The following is a 22,295-nucleotide window of genomic DNA, read 5'->3' on the forward strand; positions in this document are numbered from 1 at the left end:
TTTATTTCAACCGATCCTTGTATATAATATTTCATGTACATAAAAACAGGTTTCAGTAATCCCACATGACAAGTACACTTAGCACGTATTTTTATACATATTTATTGGAAATGCAATCAAATAAAAATTCATTTTTTGAGAGATGACATGTTCATCTTTGTCATAAAAAGACATTAAGTGACATAAATTAGTTTAGCTTATACATGTAACATGCAATAAATAATAGCTCACTACAGTCTAACAGAATGTACACTTACTTCCATCTGCAAAGAGAATAAAAACAGCAGCGTACACTGACATTGCTCTTTTGATATATACAAAGGCTAGTGAAAGGAGTGGACTATCAATTGGTTATACAAAAATAGAACCAGGTAGCTGTTCGTACTTGAAAAGTAAACGGACAGACAGACGGCAAACACAACTGTGTACTTCTTTTTGTGCATCCACCCTCCTTGAAATGCAGAACAGCATCTTCAGTGGAAAGCATTAATTTTCTCTCTTTTATTTCCTTTGTGACAGAAATAAACCTCTTCAGCAAACCGCAGGACAGAGCTTTGTGCATGTGTGGCACTGACTGACAGGGCATGCAGTTAGCACTATGAGAATATTGGGGAGGTTGGATGAGGTTTTGGGGGGGGTTAGGGGGGCAAAATCCTTACAAAACATCATTGGTAAGAAAGAGGAGCGACTGAAACAGGCCCCCGAGAACTCATTGGAGTGTGAAACGGACATCTGGCTGGAAAGCACTGAGGACAACTAGAAAAAGGAACTGCATGGAAGTAGTGATGTGGACTGATCGTCTCAGACTGATGCGTCACCTTCTGTCTCTTGCTCTCGCTAAAACCCAAACTGCCCAAAAATGAAAACTTCCCTAGGATCCATTTAGTCCCCTGGATTGTAATGGATGACTGGAGCACATTTTTGCTGGCCTAAGGCTTCTTATCACATCAAATAATTGAGCCACAATCATAAAATTACCACTCATTTTTCAATTCAAAGGCAATAATGTCTTCATTGAACTCAGTAGGAAGAATGTAGCTTTGTAAACATGTGTAGCTGTCTTACACACACAACTATGTACAGGAACAAAATGAGTGGCAAGTCTTATTACGGTTATTGTGATCTTACTTCAGCTCTCTGCCTTCATTCAGTAGCCCTTAAAGAAGCCTTCAGCCACCGACGCTTCTTTAAAAGTTACCGTCACAGAGTTGATAGTCACATTTGTCACAATCACATTCCCAAGATGCTCTGCTGCAGCGGGAGTCGTTTGACTGTCTGGTGTCGCCGTACTAACCCTCTGATTGTCGCCTTTCGCCTCCTCCTCCTTCGCCTCAGCGGTCGGACAGGCGATGACATCAGCGGCGATCTCAGTGCTGCCTTGAATGCGCACTATCACTGAGATCGTGTTGTTGCTCTGACAAACGCTGCTCTCCAAGGCGGGACGCTCTGTCTCCACGGCGTCTTCGCTCAATCTCTCGTTGGCCGCGGTTACCGCATCTCTTGGTCTGATCTCAGGCACCAAGGCACTGTCCTTTGATTGGTCGCATCCGCAAGTCTGCACCTGCGTGGTTTCTGATGTCACGCCTCCTGGTCCATCTGTCCACGTGTCTGTCCCTAACAATGTCAGGTCGGTGTCCGCCTTCTCCTCCACCTCCATCTCCAGGTCCTGTCGCTCCAGCAGGGGTGGGGAGCTGCACTCCGACTGACCTACGGGAGACAAAAGGAGCGACGTTCATCTTTAAAAGGTCAAAGGACACATCCGAGCAACTGAATGTGTCGACGTGCTCGACAGGACAAACTGACCATATAAACTGTCTTCACGCATCTTCCCTGTGGTGCTTTCGGACTTCTCTTCTTCGCTGGTGCTGGCCCAGTCCTCCTCCAGGACCTCCTTCTTCCTCAGCGGACGGATGGTTTTGTGCAGACGCCCCTCAGGTCTCCGTTTGGACCCCCTCAGCTTGCTCTTCCTCCAGGGCGGCCGGCGGTACATTCCGGCCTGCTCGCCCTGGTCCACATCCGTACTCATGGCACGGGTGAGGGAGAGACGCAGGCGAGGGGGGGGCTTCTCTTTGTGTGAACTGCGGAGGTCCATGGCGAAGATGTTCTGAGGCAGAGCAAAGGAGAAAGGTTGGATTATTCCTTCTGATTTATGGGAAATATTCTGTGATATTCTAAAAATGTTACAGTATTTTCCGCACTATAAGTTAAGGCGCACTTAAAAGCCTTTAATTTACTCAAAAACTGACATCATGCCTTATAATCCAGTGCTCCTTATATATGAAAAAAGCTTAAAAATAGGCCATTCATTTAAGGTGCGTCTTATAGTCCAGTGCGCCTTATAGTGCGGGAAATACTGTACATTAAAACACAAAAGCAACATTCAAACATTTTATAATGTTTATAATTTTATAAATAATATTTATTTATGTATAAATAAAATCTTGTGACACAAGAAGAAACATGTCGCTACCCTCAGGACGAGCCGTCTGGGTCTGAGACCTTTCCTCCGGTAGGCAAGAGCTCTAATCTTCTCCTGACTGGGGCAGAAAGGGAGACAGGAAAAGTGGGGGGAGGGTCAAAGTGAAAGTGTAAGTGAGAAAACAGAGAAATCAAAGTTCTTTGCAAGCATTAAAAAAAAAAAGCTTTCTATCATTACTCACTTCTCTTCGTAGGCCAGGACCAGACGCGGGTCCAAAATATTGTCCTCTGGTTCCCAAGTACTGTACCTACACACATTCAACAAGAATCAATCAATCATCTATCTATCTATCTATCTATCTATCTATCTATCTATCTATCTATCTATCTATCTATCTATCTATCTATCTATCTATCTATCTTTCTATCTATCTGTCTATCTATCTATCTATCTATCTATCTATCTATCCATCTATCCATCTATCTGTCTGTCTGGGACAGTGTTCAGGTAATAATGAGGGTGTTCGGAGCAGACTACTGAGTGTGTACTGGAGGGCTGAGGTCACTGGATGATGACTCAAGTACTCACTTCGGGGGCCATCCCTGCCATTTCAGTAGATACTCCACGTTACCCTGAGGAGAGAGAGGGGCAACTCAGAGTGACGTCACACAACGCAAAACAACCCGATGGAGCCGGAGAGAGGATGACTGTCACTTTAAAGGACGGGATGGGGGGGGGGGGTCTTGACATTTTCCTCCCATCAACCGGTGTTTATCTGCGGGATGACGTCAATGACAGCAACACCCCCCCCCCCCCCTCTCTCTCTCTCGGATCGCAGTGACGTGCCCCCACATGGCCACCGCGAGCCGGTTTGTGGAAGGCTGGCGCTCTCCAGCCCCGATAGGTGGGGCCAATGTGTGTGTGGGGGGGGGGGGGGCATGTAAACAACGTCGTGTTGCGCAACGTTCAAGCAGCCAACCTAAAGCGATCAGCAATGTCATCCCGCATGACGCGTGGATTTCATGACGACACCAACTTATTACATCATTCCAAACTTTTCTAGACCGCTGCGGTTCGACTGAAGGTGACGTCGCGCCGCACTTGTCTTAAGTTTGTATTTTATGGGATAGTATATTTACAAAGGCATGTATAATTAATTATCTTTATTTAGATGCTTTATTCATGACCCGCGTTGAAGGGACAGTCCGTGCGCGCACGTCTTCTCTACTCCAAGTCATTATGTCACCATTACGCAGCAGTGCGCGACGTTACGCAGCAGTTTGATCCAGAAACTCCTGCTCCGCACGTTGGCGTAGCTCAAATCAAGTGCGCAGCACCGCCGCACACCGTCCGTAACCCCCCCACCCACCCCCCCCATAACATTTTACTACAACTGCGTAGGCTCCTTTAAAAACACATTCATTCTGCAGTATCTAGGCGGCAGCATCGGAAGGTTACAGGATGTACCCGAGCAGCGAAACAATGTTCAACTTTGGCACCGTCAATCAAATAGACGCTAATCCAAACGTGCATTTTTGCGTAAATAGTTAGGAAACTGCGCAGCGTAGTTTAGACGCACATAAAGGCGATGTTACCGCTCAGTCCGGACAATAACAACAAGAACACAAGTTATTTCAATGAGTACGGAGCACTAGCCGTCATTCCCGCTCACCTTTCGGACTCTCTTCTTTGTTATTGACTCAACGGCGAACACTTGGTCTCCAATGGATGACAGCTCCATCTCCACGCGCATCAGACGCACGCAAACTGGATCAACGCTGTTCCTGCCGCGGATGTTATTTTTTATTTTTTTTTTAAAAAATAGTTGCAGAGGAGGAAGGAAAGCTGTCCGAGCGCCTCTGCAGGTGCGAACACTTGTTTGTTTGGTTTTTTTTTTGAGCGCCGAGTTCCTGCGTTTCCCTCTCTCCAAACTCCAGGCGTCCGCCTCCCTCACTTTTTAAAATCTGCGACACATCAACACAGGACAACGCGCAGCTTTAAGTCGGGCGCGCCCCCTTTCCGTTGCGTAGGGCCGAGCCCCCAATGTGCGTGCCCGTGCCCATGAGAGCGCGCACGCAAAGTGGAGCAGCGTGAGGGAGGGAGGGAGGGAGGGAGGGAGAGAGTGGGGGGATCAGAGCGACAAGGTTACGTGGAACTCATGTGAGGAACATTACTGCACCATGACTCACGTCTGTTATTGAAATAACAATCCAGTTCAGGGATCATCAGTTTGTTCTTTAAAAAGAAAAACACTTTCTAACTATTACTTTTCCTTGTTCCCAGAGTGTTTCATTCAGCTCCTTGTGACTTTTTTTTTTAGATGTTTTCATTGCTTTAATGAAATGCTTGATACATGTGCATATTTGCTTTCATGGAAGCCAATAATAAGATTAATAGTTTTTACAAGTGTGTTTGGAAAAATGTCAACTTGAAATGTCTTGAAACCTCCAAAGCAAAGTCTGGTAACACCTCCAAAAGTCACAAGCACATTTTTTTTCCCCTCACAATTAACACAAATTTATGCAGAAGTTTAAGAAAAATATGCCAGACTATTTCTTGTCATAATTTGTGTAAAAACCAGAAAATAGTCAGTTAAATGTGAATTTAAACTGCAGAATTTAATCTGATTAAACAATGACTTGCAAGCTTTGAGTGTACAGATGGGAGGATTTGGTTTTTTACCCATTTTCTGTTCCATTATTTATGCTAAGCTAATCAGCTGCTGGACGGCATAAAATATCTTGATCACAATTTTTAAACATATTTAAGTGACAAACTACCCCTTCAAGGCATTGTCAGAACAACACTTCACTCTAATAATAATAATAATCTATGGCTGGTGCTGTGGTAACACACACTAAGAAGGTTCTGCCTTTAAGTCTCGACCCGGGGCTTTTCTGTTTGGAGGTGGGTCACCTCCAGGTTCCTCCTCTCAGTGACTCACAACTGCCCAATGATGAGAACATGAATAGTTTTCTTGTGTAGAATCTCAGTCATCCAGGTTATGGTAATCTGTGGTTAAGAGGTTAGATGTCTTTTAACCTTAAACACAGGACCACTTGCTTCTGAGTCGAACTTTTAAGGATTAACATGAATGTTGTTTTTTGTTGTGATTTTGTTTTTGTTTGACCTGTAAACCGTTCACGGTTTCTGCTGAGCTTCCACCCCCCCCCCCCAAGCTTTACTTCTCCTCAACCCCACACAGGATAAACGGCTGTGGAAAAAAGGTGAGAACTGATCTGAAGGCTCGACTCTCGACTCCAGCCTGAGCAACATAGCGTGAGCTCATTTATTTTTATGTAACTGTAGTAAAAACAGAACAAATCTAAATCTGCAATTGAAATGAAGGCATTGCTTCACTCTGGTGAAAATCATCGTTCCAGCTGCGTTTGATCCAAATATGGAACTTAACATTTGAAATTCAGCTGAAAGTCTTTACATCTCGAGTGCTTAGCAACCTGTCAGTGGAGAGAACTGATGCAGCACAAACCCCACAGATATTAATGACATGTTTCAGACGTTACAGAGGACTCTTCAGCAGGCTGATCGCTGATCCAACACACTCCTCTGACTTACCTGAAGGTCTACTGGTTCAGCCCCAGGTGGGAGCCGCTCATGACGGTAAAGTAACCACTGGAAAAACGTCTCAACGCCACTTTCCTATTGTCTGTCATTGATGTGAATCAGTTTGCAGTAAAACTTTGTGTAACTACACACAAACATCGTCCTTCCACACAGGCCACGTTCTCTCTGCACCTGGAACACATGCATCACTTACAGACGTTGGGTGTCATGGCAACTGTTTCCACAGTGACTGCTGAAAAGTTGGATGAGGATGATGATGATGGTGATGGTGGTGATGATGATGATGATGATGATGATGATGATGATGATGATGATGATGATGATGATGATGAGACAACAGGAGGACTTGAAGAACAACTTATGACTGAAATGCTCCACCTGTAACAATTGTGACCTTTCTGCATTGAACTTTCACTTTTTATTTCTGACACTGTGAAATTAGTCAAAATAAAATTCTATTAACATTCTCACTGTGATGTGAAGCATTTGATGTAAATCAGTAAAGTAAGTTTTTAGTTAGTTTTTAGGTAGTTATTTGGTTTTCAAATTAAAATCTGTGGTGTCTATTCCTTCTGGTGAGTAGAATGAAATTAAAGTGACTAAGTGACCTTTATTGTCCATTTAATATTTATCTTAAAGCTGATTAGAATACTGCTAAATATCATAGATTAAAATGACTCTCCCATTTCATCAGGATCCAAACATTCTCATATAAATTCAAGATGAATGTCACAACTGACTCTTTTTCTGAATTGGCATCAAAACCTAATGGAGTCCCTAAAGACACATTCCCATCTGAGTTCCATGGAATATGTACGATTAATAGATCTAAACAGATCTAAAAAAAAAAATTGAATATGGTTGGAATATGGTTCAATTCTGGAGGCACCACACATCCACATTTATGGTCTATCCAGATCCAAAGCTTTTCCTTCACAGTTGCATGCATTATACTACATGCAACACATTTACAGTTAGTACATAAATATATATTTGTCATTAAAACTTTGCATGAAGTCATGTCTGTTTAATCGCATGTGTGAAAGGCAGCTCCTTGTTTCTCAGCTGCTTTGTGTGCAGCCCTTCAGTGAGAAAATGATCCTCGGTGATCTTTCATCCTCAGACTGAGTCTTAGTTGTCGTTTGTACTTATATCACAGCCAAAGTGCGTCAGCAAACACTCATCCCATTCAGTGATATTTTCAGTCCTTGTCCACAAGGGCCTCCAAAAGACCCAACTTCTCTATTGTTTAGACAGCTGCCTTCAAAGGGAGAGGACATTATGCAAATGTTCCACACAGGTAGGACAGGGCTCCTGCTGACATTTACAGAACAGGTGATGTCCTTTCTGCTGCAGAGACCAGCTCATTCCCGCCACACAGGTGTGAAAATGCTCCAGATGTGGGATGGATTTTTAATATCACGTTATATTTAACCATTTCAGGCACTTTTACAAAACCATCCTGACGGTATGGGCGTCAGATCCTTCCAGTAAGGAGTTTTTTTTTTTTTTTTTTTTTTTTTAAATCTGCTGCAATTCAGTAAAAGAAGCGCGGCGGTCACGTGACCCGTTATCTGCCCGGATACTACCGAGAGCCGGGAGCAAAACACACCGGCAGGACGGCTCGGATCACTCCCACCCACATGGAGTGACTCACCGGTGAGTCACCGAACGTGACGGTAAAACCACCGCCGCTGCGCTGGAATATCATCAAGAAAAACATCAGGGAAAGTCACAGCCCCGTGCCGGGAATCCACGCGGTTCTCATTTACCCCCCCTCCCTCCCCATCCCTGCCCCTTAACCCTGCCCTGGGGGGGGGGTGGGTCGGCTGCATTAAATTTAGACGTGTGTTTCAGAGTTAGAAGCTACACTTTCTGGGAAAACCAAACATGCAATGAAACAAACGCGATCTTGTTTCATTACAGGTTTGACCCACAGACACGTGGTGTCAGTGAGAAAACACGCAGATTTACAGGGAAATAACAGGACCAGTGGTGGAAAAATACTCCCAGTATTCCCATTGGTGGGAATTACTCCCAGTATTCCCAGTAGTGGAAATTAATCCAGGATTAGTGTGAACTCGGGTTGTTAAAACATGAGTGTGTCTTATCATATTCCTAACATTATACAACTGTCACAGAAGACTTAACCTCACCTCAAGATCGCTCTCACTTTCGATTCTTGAGGACAAGTCCAGTGTTCTGACAAGCTGCAGTACCAGTTTGTATAAACAAGATCTTTGTAAATGAAAAAGTAAAACTGCAGTAGATATATATTGCATTTCCATTAATATTACATTTCAGGAGCCTTTTGAGTCGTGGATCTTGTTTGGGATATTTATCTTTGGACAAAAATCACCTGTAAATTAATTTCCATGGAAACCACACAATTGACATCAGTGTAATAATCCTAATGTCAAAAGACAAACCTACTTATTAAAGATAATACACGTGTAAAGTTTGGTGACAATACGAAGTGTAGTTATGAGGATTTATTCTGGACAAAAAGTCTAGAGATGGATGATGACTACATTCCTTGGAATTTGTATGTCACATGGATGAAAAGAGGAAATAAATATTTTGCACAATGACTCATCCCTCATATGGTTTCTCATGTGCATTCTTTTATCACATTACATTAACACCCCAGCGTGTCATCTTTAAAATTATAACCTGAGCACCAAAGAGAACAGAAATCTGCATGAAATTATTTTTTCTTCCTAAAATATCTCTATAAAAACTGTAAACCTGGTGGAATACAGAGAGTGAATCATTCAGATTAAAAGCCATCACACCAGTGAATATCTCTGTCACTTCCAGGAACTCAGTCTACAAGAGTTTAAGATAAAAACCTTCATTCTCCTTTCCCGATGGTTTACGCTAAAACTCATTAATATGAAGAAAACACCAAAACTAATTTCCAATCTAGAGCCTGAACTCAAGCAAGACGTTTCAGTGAATTTCAATTTCAATCGGCTACAGAAGATATTAGAACTCTGCGTAAAATCTAGAAGTTAATCTGAGTGTATTTAATCCGTTGCATGAGGGTGTGAAGGTTTTATATTTACTAAAGTAAATCTGAATGAACGTAGAAGTCCAAGAAAACTCACATCAGTCAACACAACTTAAAGAAAGATGGATGTTTTATTTGTATTACTATTTATCAATATTAAAATATGAATCTTTAGTTTTATCTTTAGTTCTGCATTTTTCCACTCAGTATGTCTAAAATATAAAAACAGCTCACCCAATGAAAACACTGTTAAAGACACTTGGAAATTCGTGATAAACTTAACTGGTTTTCTTTATATTACTGTATGGAGAGGAGTGTGGCATCCCTCTGTTTTTAAATGCTGAATCCCTCTTAAGATCCCGCAAAGGATTCCATCAGGACATCACACACTCTAAAGATTAACCGGGCAGCCATCCCAGAAACACAGCGCAGATCTGACGTGAGATATTAGAGCTGTAAGAGCTCAGTTAGAGGTCAAAAGTAACCTTAGCAGAGGGATAAAGGTCTTCATTCTTACACTGTAGAAGAAACATTCTCACTTATTTGCATATTTGAAAAATCAAATCTGACTCCAACACTTAAAAGTCACAGACTTCAATAATGTGTGTGTGTGTGTGTGTGTGTGTGTGTGTGTCTGTCAGCGCTGGGGACAGGTGGTGCGAGTGTGTCCCGGCATGTGGCAGATCCCGCAGGTACGAGGTCTCTTAGCAGCTGGAGGTCTGTTAGCAGCGGCCTCTCCCAGGGCCTTCCTCCCTTTCTTCCTTTCACCTCCTCCTTCATTGAATCCACCATCAAAAACAACTGGGGGGGGGGGGGGTCAGACAGAAAGAAGTGGCAAAGGTCAATGGATTAAAAATCAACACAAGTTTTTCTTTGTGACGGCGCTGTCAGGCTGGTAAGTGGACGCCTCAAGGTCTCAGTGGGAGTGTTTGTGAGTCGTGACAGCTCGTCTTTATCGTTTCCTATACAGGTAGACGTCGATACGATGGATCGCTCTCTGCTAATATGAATTCCATTAGAAACGCAAGTGTGACAACACAAGGTTGAGACTAACACGGGATCTGAGGTGCAAATGAATTTAAAAATGAACCGTTAGACCTGAACACACCTGGAAACAGCCACAGTCCCACTCTGGTTAAATGAACTAAAGGAGACAGCGACAGCGCTCTAACTCTAATTCTGATCCTTCAAAGAAGACAGTTGTTGTTTCTGCAACCAGTGATCTATTTTTATTACAGCCGGATTGAGTCGACTTTTGAATCAATGGGGCCGCTAACTGTTAAAATTGAATAAAGACAAACATCTCAGTGTGTGCAGCCATGATGCCTAAACGCTCACACGAGCACCAGAGTCAGGTTTTATGACCAACTCTGTGTTCACAAACAAGGACTGTTTAACTTTGTTTGCACTGAAGTACGTGTGGGAAATTTACAAGTTTTTAAAAAATGGAGACATTCTGGCACTAGTATGAATTAAAAGAATACAAAAATAAGCATGTTATTGCAGTTTTATTTTAAAAGTCAGTCCGAGATTCTTCAGAAGTTCATCAGTCACAGCTTAAGGAAAGACCCAGTCCCTGTCCGATGGTTCGAGTTTAACACAAAATCAATCGTGTCCGACTTCACATTTAAAATATCTTCTACATTTTGCAGATCAGAATCTTTTCGATTGGCCTGTTATCCTTTTCAACCATACCGATATGAGCAAAAAACGGATCATGACAGATAAAATTAAAAAGCCGTGTCTGGTTTTGATAGGTGTATTTATGTGTCTGGACTTGCCTGGTGGGGTTGTATTCTCTTCAGACCACTGGAAGAAGCCACATTGCTGGTCTCTAAACTTCCCACAGGTGTGGAACGTCCGACCCTTGTTGGGTCCGTCCTTCTGCACGGTGCGCACCACTGCCGTCTCGTTGCAGTTACACATCGTCTGTCCTACGTGTCTAGAGGTGTTTCTGGATCCCAGCGAGGGCCTTGAATGCTGGGAGGGCTGTGATACTTGCAGATGGGGCCCTCGACTCTGTGGCGTCCCCTGCTGGCTTGGCTGATCTGCCCACAGGAAGAAGTTGCAGCTCCCGGCGTTGCACTTGTAGAACTGGCGACCGTGGTTGGGGCCATCCTTGCGCACCGTCAGGAGGAGTGCTTCCTGACCACAGTTACACACGATGGCTTCACTGCTGGTGTCCGGAGTGACGCCGCCGCCGTTAGGGGGGTGCTGTGGCTCTGGGTTCCAGGAGGGGACAGGAGGTCGAGGAGGCAGGTCTCTGGGTGGTTTTGGTCTGGGATGCCGTGCAGCTGGTGTGTGAGGGCCTCCCACTCGTACTGGACCTCCAGCGGCTTGAAGATATCTCAGGTCCAGCACTTCTCTGAGCGTCTCGTCACATCCACCGATGCAGCCGACAAACTCCAAAGGCATCATGGGAGGAAGGCTGCCCCGGCGGAACTTGAACTTTAACCTGCAGAACGTTGGACACACAAGAGATAATGCTACAGTCAGTCCAACATAAGCACACTTTACTGGTTTCTATGTAATTTAGCTATTTTCCTAAAAATAATTTTCAGCCCAATATCACATAACTGTTTATATAAAGCCGTTCACATGTGCTTTTACGTGGTCGATCTATTCAGAGGTTAATAATTATGTAAATGCTGTTTTTAGAATAAAATATTAATGTGACAAATAGAGGTTAAGCTGATATCACTTCACAGAATTTGAAGATTTTCAAACCAAATGTATGGAAAAGTGGTGAAAAGTGACCCCCATTTCCTCTGGGATTAATAAAGTATCTATATATCTATTTAGTTCACATTAACTGAAGTTGAGTTTTAACAACGTGGATTTGAAGTCTCATTCCTCAGTCCATCTCCACCTGTCAAGTTGGGGGGTCACAAGAACGAAAGCAGATCCCAGCAGAGATCAGCTCAGCGTAGGCCATACAAACCCAAACAAATTACATCTAAGGGCAATTTAGAGTCACTAACTAACTTATCTAACCTACATGTCTTTGGGCTGAGAGAAGAAGCTGTGGGAAGTGAAGGATGATCACCAGACACAATTAGAATATAGAAAATCCACTTAAAATGTAAATAAAGCAACGTTTAAAACCCAGCGTGGACTCAGTAAATCCTGGTGTACGGAGTGAGAGCAGCTGGAACGAGTGAGCTTTGGGATCAAACGGCAAAAACACCTCACTCTGAACATTTGCTGTTATCAAACAAGCTGAAACTGCTGGGAGAGCTCTGATAAAAATCTGTTTTATTGTTGTTATACAGTCAGTGCAGTAGTTCAACTCTGAGCTCTGTACCAGATTGGTTGCTATGGCAACAAATGCTGGTGTGGAGCACTTTGGCTCGATGCTTGAGCGTGCCCTATATTTGGACTGGAGCTGAGGCACATGCTCAAAGGGTTAACGCCCACTTGTGTAAAGCAAGTTTGTTGCGCCGCTGCGGCCGCTGACCGCCTCATCGGCGCTCGCTGTGGATGTTGTGCAGCCTACATACACCACTCCTTCATCTGGGACACGTGAGGCATACGCCCACAAAAAAAAAAGGCATTTGGAGAAAGAAAATACTAAAAAGTGTGTTAAAATTTAATATCTGTAGTTACTACGGGAAGAGAAAATGACAGCAGAAACATTCAAATCAATTTCAATTTCATGCTCAATTACTTAATCATCTCGTGACAAGCAGACACTGAAACAAACCTTTGTTGGGTTTAATCAGCGACTCTTCTGTGGTCTTATTTTTGTCCGATAGGGGGGCTTAATCTTTTAAAGTACGTCTTTTTTTTTAGTAATTTTACCCAAACTTACCTACAGATTTTATAGCAGCATGCTAAAGCTAACTGATCATTAACAGTTTAAACTGTGTTTTAATTTCATGTTCTGGCATGAATGAGGTCCTCACATGTGAACGGGTCGTGGCTGACAGGAGGGACAAATGCTGTCGTCTCTGCTGACCTCCAGCACCGTGTCAGGGAACCACACTGCCGTCTTGCACTCTGGGTAGCCGACGCAGGACAGGAACTTACTGTAGGCAAACACAGAGACGAAGGGTGGAGCCGTACTGTCATACTGAGCAAACAAGGACGTCCATGAATTATAAGGTCTCTATTTAATCATCAGCTCCACCAAGGAAGGAATTCATGTTGTCACCACTGTTTATGTCTATAAGAACTTCCAGACAAATATTACTGGACTGGAGGAAAGAGCACATCAGAGTTTAGAGTTTATTTTATTACGTTGGGTTGGAATATGGTGTTAAAAATTAATCAGGTTAAATTAAACTAAATGGGATTGTCATTCCAGCATTTCAAGATCAATTTCAAGTCTCTGTTAAATAAGGTAAACACTGACTGAGACAACAGCTTAAAAACTGGTCTCACCTGCTTCCCTCCCTCTTCTTCTTCATCACCATGTCCCGCCCACATTGAGGGCACTTCCTGATGGGAAGAGGAATCTCCATGTCCTGCTGCTCTTCTTCAGTGATCTGCTGAGGTGCACCCAGATACGGAGACAGAGCTTCATCCAACCTGAGGACACAACAGAAACCTGTTTACTTGGTTTCTAATAACCATCACTGTGAAATTGGACACTTGTGGCTTTGAATGCTGCTTCAGAAGCATTCATATTTACTGTGGGGTGACATGTCACTCACTTTTTAGCCTTCCTGGAGGACTCAATGAAGACAGTCTTATATTTCTGCAAATGATGCCGTAGCACACTCCATTTATCCTTCCTGCCCTCCGATACCAGCTTGAGATCTGCCTCCAGTTCAGCTCGCAGGTTCGGCTTGGACATCTCATAACCCATTGAGTTGTAACCTAAACATGCAGATATTATGTAGAATGATTCATGAAATACAAGAGTGCAAGGGACAATATGACGTGAAAGCCCATCCCAGCCTTTGTACGTATTTAAAGTCAAGCTGTGGTATGAAGTGTGTGTGCACACACACCCTCCACCAGTCCCATCCCCAGCTCTCCAGGTAGGAATCTCTGGTCAGCTGTCAAACCCACATACATGCGACTCTTAATGGTCTCTATGTGCTCCGCATGGGTGGCATCTGTGCCTGTAACACAAAGAGTTCACACACAACAGTTTAACACTGAACAAACAAACACATGTTGACCTACAGGTTTGTTTCAGGGGAAATTTTATCTGCTTTGACTCAAAATACAACAATCAGATGGGATGTGGTGCCAACAGATAACAAAGAGACAACGGCACAGAAGAGGAAACACTTTGGGACCAATCAATTTTTTATTGTGTGTGAATGTGAAGTGAATCAGTCAATACTTCTACTGTCTCACAATACGATCACAAATGTTCATGTCGTGGACAAATACATATTTCAAATCAAAATAATCTCAAATACCCAAAGCTAAGAATGTGTGTGAAGCTGTGATGTGGTGCTGCATTTCTATCCACCCGTTACTGGTACTTAATGTTATGTACACACTCTACCTCGTCTTCACTATTCATGTCCTGGTGCTGTTGTTTTCTATGTGGACATTAATAAATGATTGAAACCTGTGCGCGTGTGTGTGTGTGTGATGTACCTATGCCGTGTTTCTCCATCAGTGCTATGAGGTCGGCCTCAGTGAGCAGCTGGGGGGGACTTGTCTGTCCGTCCACCATCTCGATAGCGGAAGGCTGGAACCGGGCGCCTTGTTCGTACACTGGAATCAGCTACACAACCACCATAGGTTTAACAGGAGCGGCATTGAGAGGACCAACACACAACATGTTACATACCACACACACACACACACACACACACACACACACACACAAACCTTGGTGTTCCACTTGTCGTACGGGTAAACATCCAAGTAGTTCCTCGCGATGACCATGAGTCCTGAGGCGGAGAACTTCTCCTTAGCGATGTCTATGTCCACCACAGTCTCCTGGCCCAAAGCATCCTGGGATACACAAGCCAGGAAATGCCGGACAATGAACTCATACAAACGGCCTTCGTTGCCCTGGAAATGACATTGCAAATATCAATTCACAAAATGTGTTTGTCTAGAAACTTTAAAGCTGAAAACAGACCATAAATGTAACTTGTCTTGCTTCCTGAAGATGCTCCATTTCCATTTGCTTTAATTTGGTTTTGGTTTTTTTGCTCAAAATCTTTTTAGTTTGTTTCCACATTTTACATTTCTCAATTCAATGCAAATTCGACAAAACAGAACCAGAACCCTACCCAACCCCCCCATACCCCTTTTATACACCAGGAGCTCATTCGAGACAACCCTGATCTGTAGGATGCAATGATCATATAATCCAACATCCATTCAGCAAATGAGTTTAAAAGAAATAAATAAACATTGTGTAGCTGAAAAAAAAAAAAGCGAGAGGACACTGGGCAGCAGCAGAAGTTTACATTATTATATTACATTGTTGGCTTCCATTCCATCAACAAACACAAAAAAGATAGCCACATATTACAAAACTTTCTGGTAAACCCTCTGGTTGTATCCCTGATGTTCTCTAGTTTCATTTGGTACTTGACATCTCTGATCCAGTGGCTGTATCTTGGAGGTTTCAGGTCTTTCCATTTAACTAAGATCAGTCTGCTAGCTAGACTGCTAGCTTCAGTTTACATTCAAAAATTGAGTCAGGCAGGGCAGTTGGAGGGAAAAGGGGAAAACATTTTTAAACTTGAGATTATAAAATTCTAAAGCTACAAATATTTATAGATTAGAAATTAGAAAATCTGAAATTTTACTAACTGTACCAACTGTTCGAGGGGGGGGGGCAAAATTTCCATTAATATAGCAATCAGAGGGAAATCATACAGCTTTTGGACCATTTACCAAAGACCTCGTCTGTTAACCTACAGGGTGAACATATGGTTTTTAATGATTGGTGAATTTGCTCTAATGTTTGATAACTTGCAACTTCTGTGACCTTTAACCTATTGATAGCAATCTGTGGTGGATGAGACAATGACTGATGTCGGGATTGATTATCAGCATTTTGGGAAGAAATCAGATTACAGAAGTAAAGCAGAGGCTCATTTGTACAGAGTGAGCACAGTTTGCTGCAGACCTACCTGAAGTGTGTTGCTGTACTTGGTGGGATGTATGGGGGGGTGTGCTTGATCAGATTTCTTGCCCTGTCGTGGGTTGGGACCCCCAGGTTGACCTAGCACTTGCTGGGCAAAGGCCCCCCAGACTGGGCTTTGTGTCTGCTGCTCCACCAGAGGAGCCAGGGCCAGATTTTGGGGGAAGATGTTGGTTTCTGTGCGGGGGTAGCTGATATACCTGGTGGAGCGGGAAAAACAAACACACACGAGTCATCTTTACACACACCAGCAAAGTGCTGACTTTAACCTGTGGGACTGAGGATAACCGAAAGACTCCACGTCCGTCTGTACAAAATTAGACTTGAGTTTGAGTTGATACAAAGATTTGGTAAACAAAACCTGTAACTGCACATACACTGCAGGAGAGCAGTTTACATTAACTCACACACACTCACCCTTGGGTATATAGCTTCTCTGCAATTTTCATTGTCTCTTTGGCGTTTATTTTTAGCTTTCGAGATGCAAGTTTTTCCATCTCCTGTTGGTAGGATGAAGATAGAGTTCATTCTCAGAGTGGGATAAGAGGGGGTTTGATTAAAAAAAAAAACACCCGGAAAAACAAAGAAACATTTTGGGAAAAGACTTACAGACTCAGCAATGTTCAGCAATGCAGCAAGTATATGTGCATGTGTTGCTGTGTGACTATTTTCTTACCACAGTGTCCAAAGGCAGCGGTCTCCACTTGCTCTTGGGTTTGCTGGTTACTGAGGTGATTGTTGCTATGGGATCCTGAAATGAATTAAAGGATATTCTCCTGTGTATTTTAAACTTGTGCCTTTTGGCCTATTTAAATCAGGCTGATTGACAACACGTTCAAAATTACTGTTCTATCCTCCTAATATACTGTAACTGCTATAGGCAGAGGAGATGTTACTCACACACACACACACACACACACACACACACACACACACACACACACACACACACACACACACACACACACACACACACACACACACACACACACACAATACAGCCATATTTACATATATATATTAAATAAATACTGCAAGGCTAATTTGTGGTGTGACAGTATTGCAAAAGACCTTCCCTCTCCTGGATTCTATGCTACAGACGAGCTTCAGCATGAATACATTTAGCAGCTGTTATGTAACCACTTTTTACATTTGTTTGATAGCCTTGGTGCCTTGTTTCCTGACAACGGCAGAATTACACTGAATATGTCAGCATAAATGCACCATTTCCTTAAAAGGATTTATCAAAAAATGCATAGCTCTGAGACCAGAATTCTTGCCGAGTAAAATCGAAGTAAGAAATGTTTTTCTTTTAAAACTGAGCTTTATTACAATTACAAAAACCCCCACAAAAATGTTTTTTTAGGAAAATGTCATCAATAAATTCTTTCATCTTTCACTTCTCTGTTGGCTGGGGTTGTAGTTTCTCTAACTTGGGCGGGTGCTGCGTTACACGCTCACATACTCTGAGTGGTTGAGGGACAAGATGTCCTGTTCAAAGCTCCAGAAGATCTAATACGCTGTTTGTGACTTAAACATAAAGTTCCAAAAGCCACTGGGACCTTTCTTGGAATGCTTCCCAAGCTCAAGATCCATTTCCACACACTTTCTATCTTTAGTACTTTTTGTTGACTGCTGTGAATAAACACTTCCTGGAAGTCCATTACTAAATAAACGTGCCCTTTTTTAAAGCTATTTATTTGGACTGACTTTTCTTTTTCTTCCTCTTAATATACAGCCCGATGTCCAATTTCGTCCTGTCACACATACATTACATTTTATTACTTTTAGAAAGGATTACTGGGAATCGTGGATGTAGTGATACCACTGTTTCTCTCAGAATCAATGTGCTCAGCAGAAAATACACATTTGTTGCCATTTTTTGATTAAGTATAAGAAAGATCAGCAAAACATAACGAAAACAATCATTTGCTGTACTGTGAATTTACTATTTAACAAATCATGGCAAAACTAAATTTAACGGTTATTATAATTACAAATATTGTGTAGTGAAGACTTGAGGTGTTCTATCCAATTTTCTTATATTGTCATATTTCAATAATACAAAGGGCATACTGCAGAAACTGATTTGATGAGATTGTAATATACCTCAGAAATATTACATTACATGAAAGGAGAATGTGTCATCTATTGTGATCCACTAGTGGGTCTATGGGCGGTTTGTGGTGTATACTGTATGTTGTGCTAATGATGTATGAACAGTCAGAATATGTTCACATTTGAAAATAATTAGTGAGGATTTTATTGACACAAAAAGAAGGCTGTGATTTAACCAACTACTTGTACGTAATGAGGTAAAAATGACTTTAAAGACACTCATACACTCCTGTAGGTCCACCCCACTCATTTAACATACTGTTGTGTATTTTCAAATAGTTTATTCAGCATGTAGAACTAATGTCACACACACTGTTTGAAAAGATTTTAAATGTTATGTTCAATTGTTATACTTCAGATATAAACATTTAAGTATTTTAGTCCTGAAACTTTCATTCTGAGGTAAAAATCAAATAAGATGTATTTTGTGCTTGTGTTAACTTGATTATTTCATTATATAGTGATGATGTGAGTAAATAAATGCTGTGCATCATCAAATTTAACCTAAAATAATAAATTAGCCTTGCGGAAACAAACAAACAAAAATATCAACATCAAAATAACAAATATAAACTAGTAAAGATAAAAACATAATTATCGATAATTACTGGTCTTTACACACTTCTCTCACAAGACTAAACATCTCAGCAAAACAGTGACTATACTTTATGAACAGATTTTATATTAAATCTACTGAAGAAAACGCTCACAACAGCACCATCAGCCAACATACAAAGCATATTGCTAGAGCCTGTTATTTTAGTTTGGGATATTCGTGTACAAAAATCGATCAAAATATCTAAAGAGCACAGTTCATAGCTGGCAGGCATATTTACATTAAAAAAAACCCCCACACATCCAATAGGAGCGTACAGTACCTCCATGCAGATCTGGTAGAGCACCAAACACGCTGTGTGATTAAAGAGACGGTTTCTTTTCCAACTGAACTCCACAACGTCCTCCTCCATCTCATGCAGCACTAAGACAAAGACAGACACAAAAACAGAACGAACAAAGAGGAGTGAGTCTCTGCGTCTCTGTTAGATCTGTGAGACTTTACATAGAAGAGTTTGCACCAGTTATCTTGTAGAAAATCTCTGGAATGAATGACTGGATGGCTTTAAAACGCTCCACCACAAAGCCTAGGGTGGGAAATTGACAGCTGCCGTAAGAAATCAGCTGATTGGCCAAAGACTGTGGAAAGATCTTCTGTAGGCGAAGCGTCTGGAAACGAGTGAAGGATGCACCTGAACAAACAGCAAAGAGTAGAGAGAATCGGATCATTTCAACAACCAGCAGCATTTCCATTCTCTCCAGCATTTGTGACATCTGTGTCCTGATGCATCGTACAGTACAGTTTAGATGGTGTTACCTATCCGCAGATCCAGCTCCTGACGGACATCAACTGCATCGCTGATGTTGGAATCTGGATCTGTTAGCGTCTCACATGCTCTCTGAATTGAGTTGCGTGTAATTTCAGAAAACTTTGCCCTAAATACCTGTAGATTTGGCTTCACTGAAAAACATAAAAAGAAATTCTTATTGAAAACTTTTTCAGTCTGACACAGTCACAGAAATGTTGCTGACACATTTATATTATTACCACTCATGTCTGAACAGCAAATATGAAGTTAAGGAGCAGCTCAGCACAGAGACTAAAGACCAAGGAAATGGCTGCGCTGACAGATTCTTTCATTAATTTTATGCACCATTTATCCTGTTTAGGCAGCGGACACGTTATAAAATGTTCTGTTTAACTCTGCTGTTTTGGAATAGATCAAAACAAGTGATACATGTTAATCAATAAGTTGTAGGGGCACTGGATGATAATTTTGTTATGTTGAGAAAGAGTAAGGCCAGCACTGTCTCGCAGTCTTTAGGCTAATCTAATTTAACTGTATTCTTGTTTCAGCTTTATAATTTGTGAATAGACATAAAAACAGCATTGATTTGAAACAGCATTCATTTGAAATTGAGATCCAATGCTTGGCCACAACATCAACAAAAACAAACCAAACATTTTTACATCACACCTGCTTTGCAGACATCTATAATTTCAAAGCCGATGTTTTCTCCCTCTCTGTCACAATCAGTCCAGATGACTAAGGCTTGGCACTGCCTTGCCTCTTTCTCTAGTGTCCGCTATGGAGAAAAAGAGATGTAGAGCAAAAAAAGAAAAACAGAAAGAGGGTTAATCTGAGACTGAGAACAACGAAAAAAGCTGCAGCCCTTTTCAACTATCCACAATCAGCACTATTTCCCTCAGAAAAAAGCTGTGACCTCCTACCGCTGAGGCATGGAAAGACAAAAATAAAAAGACCAGCTGCTCTCTCACAGTAAACAAATGGTGTACCTTATCCTGGATATTTAAATACTAGCTAGAGAATTTATTTGTTTTCTGACTCCTAGAAGGAGGACAAATAGACATACCTTGATTTGTATCATGTTATCTGGACAGTATTTCTCAACCTCAGCATCAAATAACAGAACGGGGTTGCAACTGTACCTTTATAGGGAAAAGACACAAATAATGCTGTTTATGATCTGTAAGATATGGACTATTATGGAAAGAAAATAATCTTGTTTCCACTTACCATTTCTGGAATGGTGCTTTAAATTCCAGAGCCAGTAAATGGCCCGAAACTGATGTCATTGTCACTGTCACATTCTGGAGAGATATGATCACAAAATGAAACAGAAAAGAACAGACAGGTGAATCTGTTTATATTTATTATTTCACTCTATTTATTTCACTCCCTTACCTGGCCAAAGAGATGATATTCATATTCATAGATTTTATTAAACTTTGACAGTCCTTCCCTCTAAAATGAAAAAAAAAAAAAAAGACAATCAATGTTGGAGCAACGGAAGAGTAATACAAAAACTTATGAAGTCATTCTCTGTATTTATATCCTCAGGATTTGGGAAGATTTTACTCTAAGTGGAGAGTATTTATTAAGGGACAGCCTATTAAGTGATTATATTTAGACTGATCACCTGTTAAGTGACACAAAGAGGTTAGACATAGTGATTAGGACAGTATTGGGACTTATTTTGGCCAATCAATTGCAACATGAACATTGTAACATATGTACCGATAATTATGTGTTTAATAAGTTTACATATACAAGTATTCTGAAGCATACATCTAGGTAGTGTTATTTTTATATCTGATTAATCTCAGCAGTTATTAATAAATTAGTAGGTTGTCATTTAATAGCAAAAAACCAAAAAAACAGATTTCTGTATGTTGTCTTATTTACAGCCGTACACAGAAATGCATTCAGTTTATTTTCAAATAGGACCAATAGATAAGAAAATCAGCAAATATTCCAATTTCAGAAGTTTGGGCCATTGAATGTTTTGGGCTTATTTTTCATATTTAGGTAACTTCTGGTCTGGGTTTTGGGACAGACGTGACTCATTTACCACCAGCTAAAGTGTTTCCCATTTCAGATGAGAGTGGAAAAAATAAACAGAAAATCCCATGAGTTTTGTAGCAGGTCTGCCTATCGACATTCTCTTTCAGTAACATGGCTGTGGTGTTATGATGGTGTTGTGACATGAATGCTGGAGAGGAGACATGACTGACCCTCCTAAACCTGCCGCTGGACATGATGTCTGAGATGCCTTTGGCTGCATCGTTTTTCTCGGCTACGCAGAGGACCCGCTTGATCTGGCCCTGGTATCGCATCATTTCTTCCGTCCTCTGAGCCGCACAGAAACTCCGCTGGATTTCTCTTCGTTGCAAAGACGATCGCAGCAAAGATCTCCCGAACAGGCGCTCCAGCATGCCGGGCCGCTCTCATACGAACCAGTCGGTCCGTCCGACAACCTCACTCCTCCCGTTTCTCCACGGTTAGCATATTAGCCGGCATAGCTAGCACAAGCTTCTGTATCCATTCCCAAAACTTTAACAAATAATAATTGTGAAAATGTGAACACACTTAAACTCTGATAACATGTAAGGATAATATCACTCGTATTTGAACGGAGTCAATTAAAAACCTAAACGTGACGGCGACATTTATCAGTGGCAGAGCTAGCTTTGTTTACAAATTCCCCGCCTGCCTGTCAAATTCCTGCCGTAT

At 41.7% G+C, this 22,295-nt stretch overlaps 2 protein-coding genes and 1 long non-coding RNA gene across 3 annotated transcripts; 1 reads left to right on the forward strand and 2 right to left on the reverse strand.

The window, feature by feature from the left end:
• Positions 1–86: 86 nt before the first annotated feature.
• cbx7a (chromobox homolog 7a) lies at positions 87–4,403 on the reverse strand. Its single transcript, XM_068336616.1, has 6 exons — positions 4,092–4,403; positions 3,008–3,051; positions 2,661–2,726; positions 2,471–2,537; positions 1,804–2,104; positions 87–1,707 (listed from the first exon to the last, which is right to left on the reverse strand). The coding sequence occupies exons 1-6, from the start codon at positions 4,170–4,172 to the stop codon at positions 1,148–1,150; spliced, it is 1,119 nt and encodes a 372-aa protein (XP_068192717.1). The 5' UTR covers positions 4,173–4,403; the 3' UTR covers positions 87–1,147.
• On the forward strand, positions 3,065–6,471 carry LOC137609532 (uncharacterized). Its single transcript, XR_011038348.1, has 2 exons — positions 3,065–3,503; positions 5,625–6,471. It is a non-coding gene; the product is annotated as an uncharacterized lncRNA (long non-coding RNA).
• A 2,675-nt stretch (positions 6,472–9,146) lies between these two features.
• top3a (DNA topoisomerase III alpha) lies at positions 9,147–22,278 on the reverse strand. The gene is made up of 19 exons (XM_068336442.1): positions 21,797–22,278; positions 20,967–21,026; positions 20,799–20,872; positions 20,635–20,710; positions 20,238–20,346; positions 19,577–19,720; positions 19,281–19,451; positions 19,083–19,183; positions 16,763–16,837; positions 16,504–16,586; positions 16,076–16,286; positions 14,814–14,999; positions 14,577–14,706; positions 13,973–14,086; positions 13,673–13,838; positions 13,401–13,547; positions 12,923–13,045; positions 10,799–11,472; positions 9,147–9,818 (listed from the first exon to the last, which is right to left on the reverse strand). The coding sequence occupies exons 1-19, from the start codon at positions 21,995–21,997 to the stop codon at positions 9,655–9,657; spliced, it is 3,009 nt and encodes a 1,002-aa protein (XP_068192543.1). The 5' UTR covers positions 21,998–22,278; the 3' UTR covers positions 9,147–9,654.
• Positions 22,279–22,295: the final 17 nt, after the last annotated feature.

This window comes from Antennarius striatus, chromosome 16 (assembly GCF_040054535.1).
Source record: "Antennarius striatus isolate MH-2024 chromosome 16, ASM4005453v1, whole genome shotgun sequence".
NCBI lineage: Eukaryota > Metazoa > Chordata > Actinopteri > Lophiiformes > Antennariidae > Antennarius > Antennarius striatus.

What these genes read in the sequence shown, in the direction of transcription:
- cbx7a (XM_068336616.1), bottom strand. Translation starts at nt 4,172, where the DNA reads ATGCGCGTGGAGATGGAGCTGTCATCCATTGGAGACCAAGTGTTCGCC. An exon ending in CAAAGAAGAGAGTCCGAAAG is followed by an intron (nt 3,052 to 4,091) that starts GTGAGCGGGAAT and finishes CTCTCTCCTCAG; the next exon opens with GGTAACGTGGAGTATCTACT. An exon ending in GCGTGAAGACAGTTTATATG is followed by an intron (nt 1,708 to 1,803) that starts GTCAGTTTGTCC and finishes TGTCTCCCGTAG; the next exon opens with GTCAGTCGGAGTGCAGCTCC.
- top3a (XM_068336442.1), bottom strand. Translation starts at nt 21,997, where the DNA reads ATGCTGGAGCGCCTGTTCGGGAGATCTTTGCTGCGATCGTCTTTGCAA. An exon ending in AGTACAGCAACACACTTCAG is followed by an intron (nt 15,000 to 16,075) that starts GTAGGTCTGCAG and finishes TGTCATTTCCAG; the next exon opens with GGCAACGAAGGCCGTTTGTA. An exon ending in AAGAAGAGGGAGGGAAGCAG is followed by an intron (nt 13,046 to 13,400) that starts GTGAGACCAGTT and finishes GTTTGCCTACAG; the next exon opens with TAAGTTCCTGTCCTGCGTCG.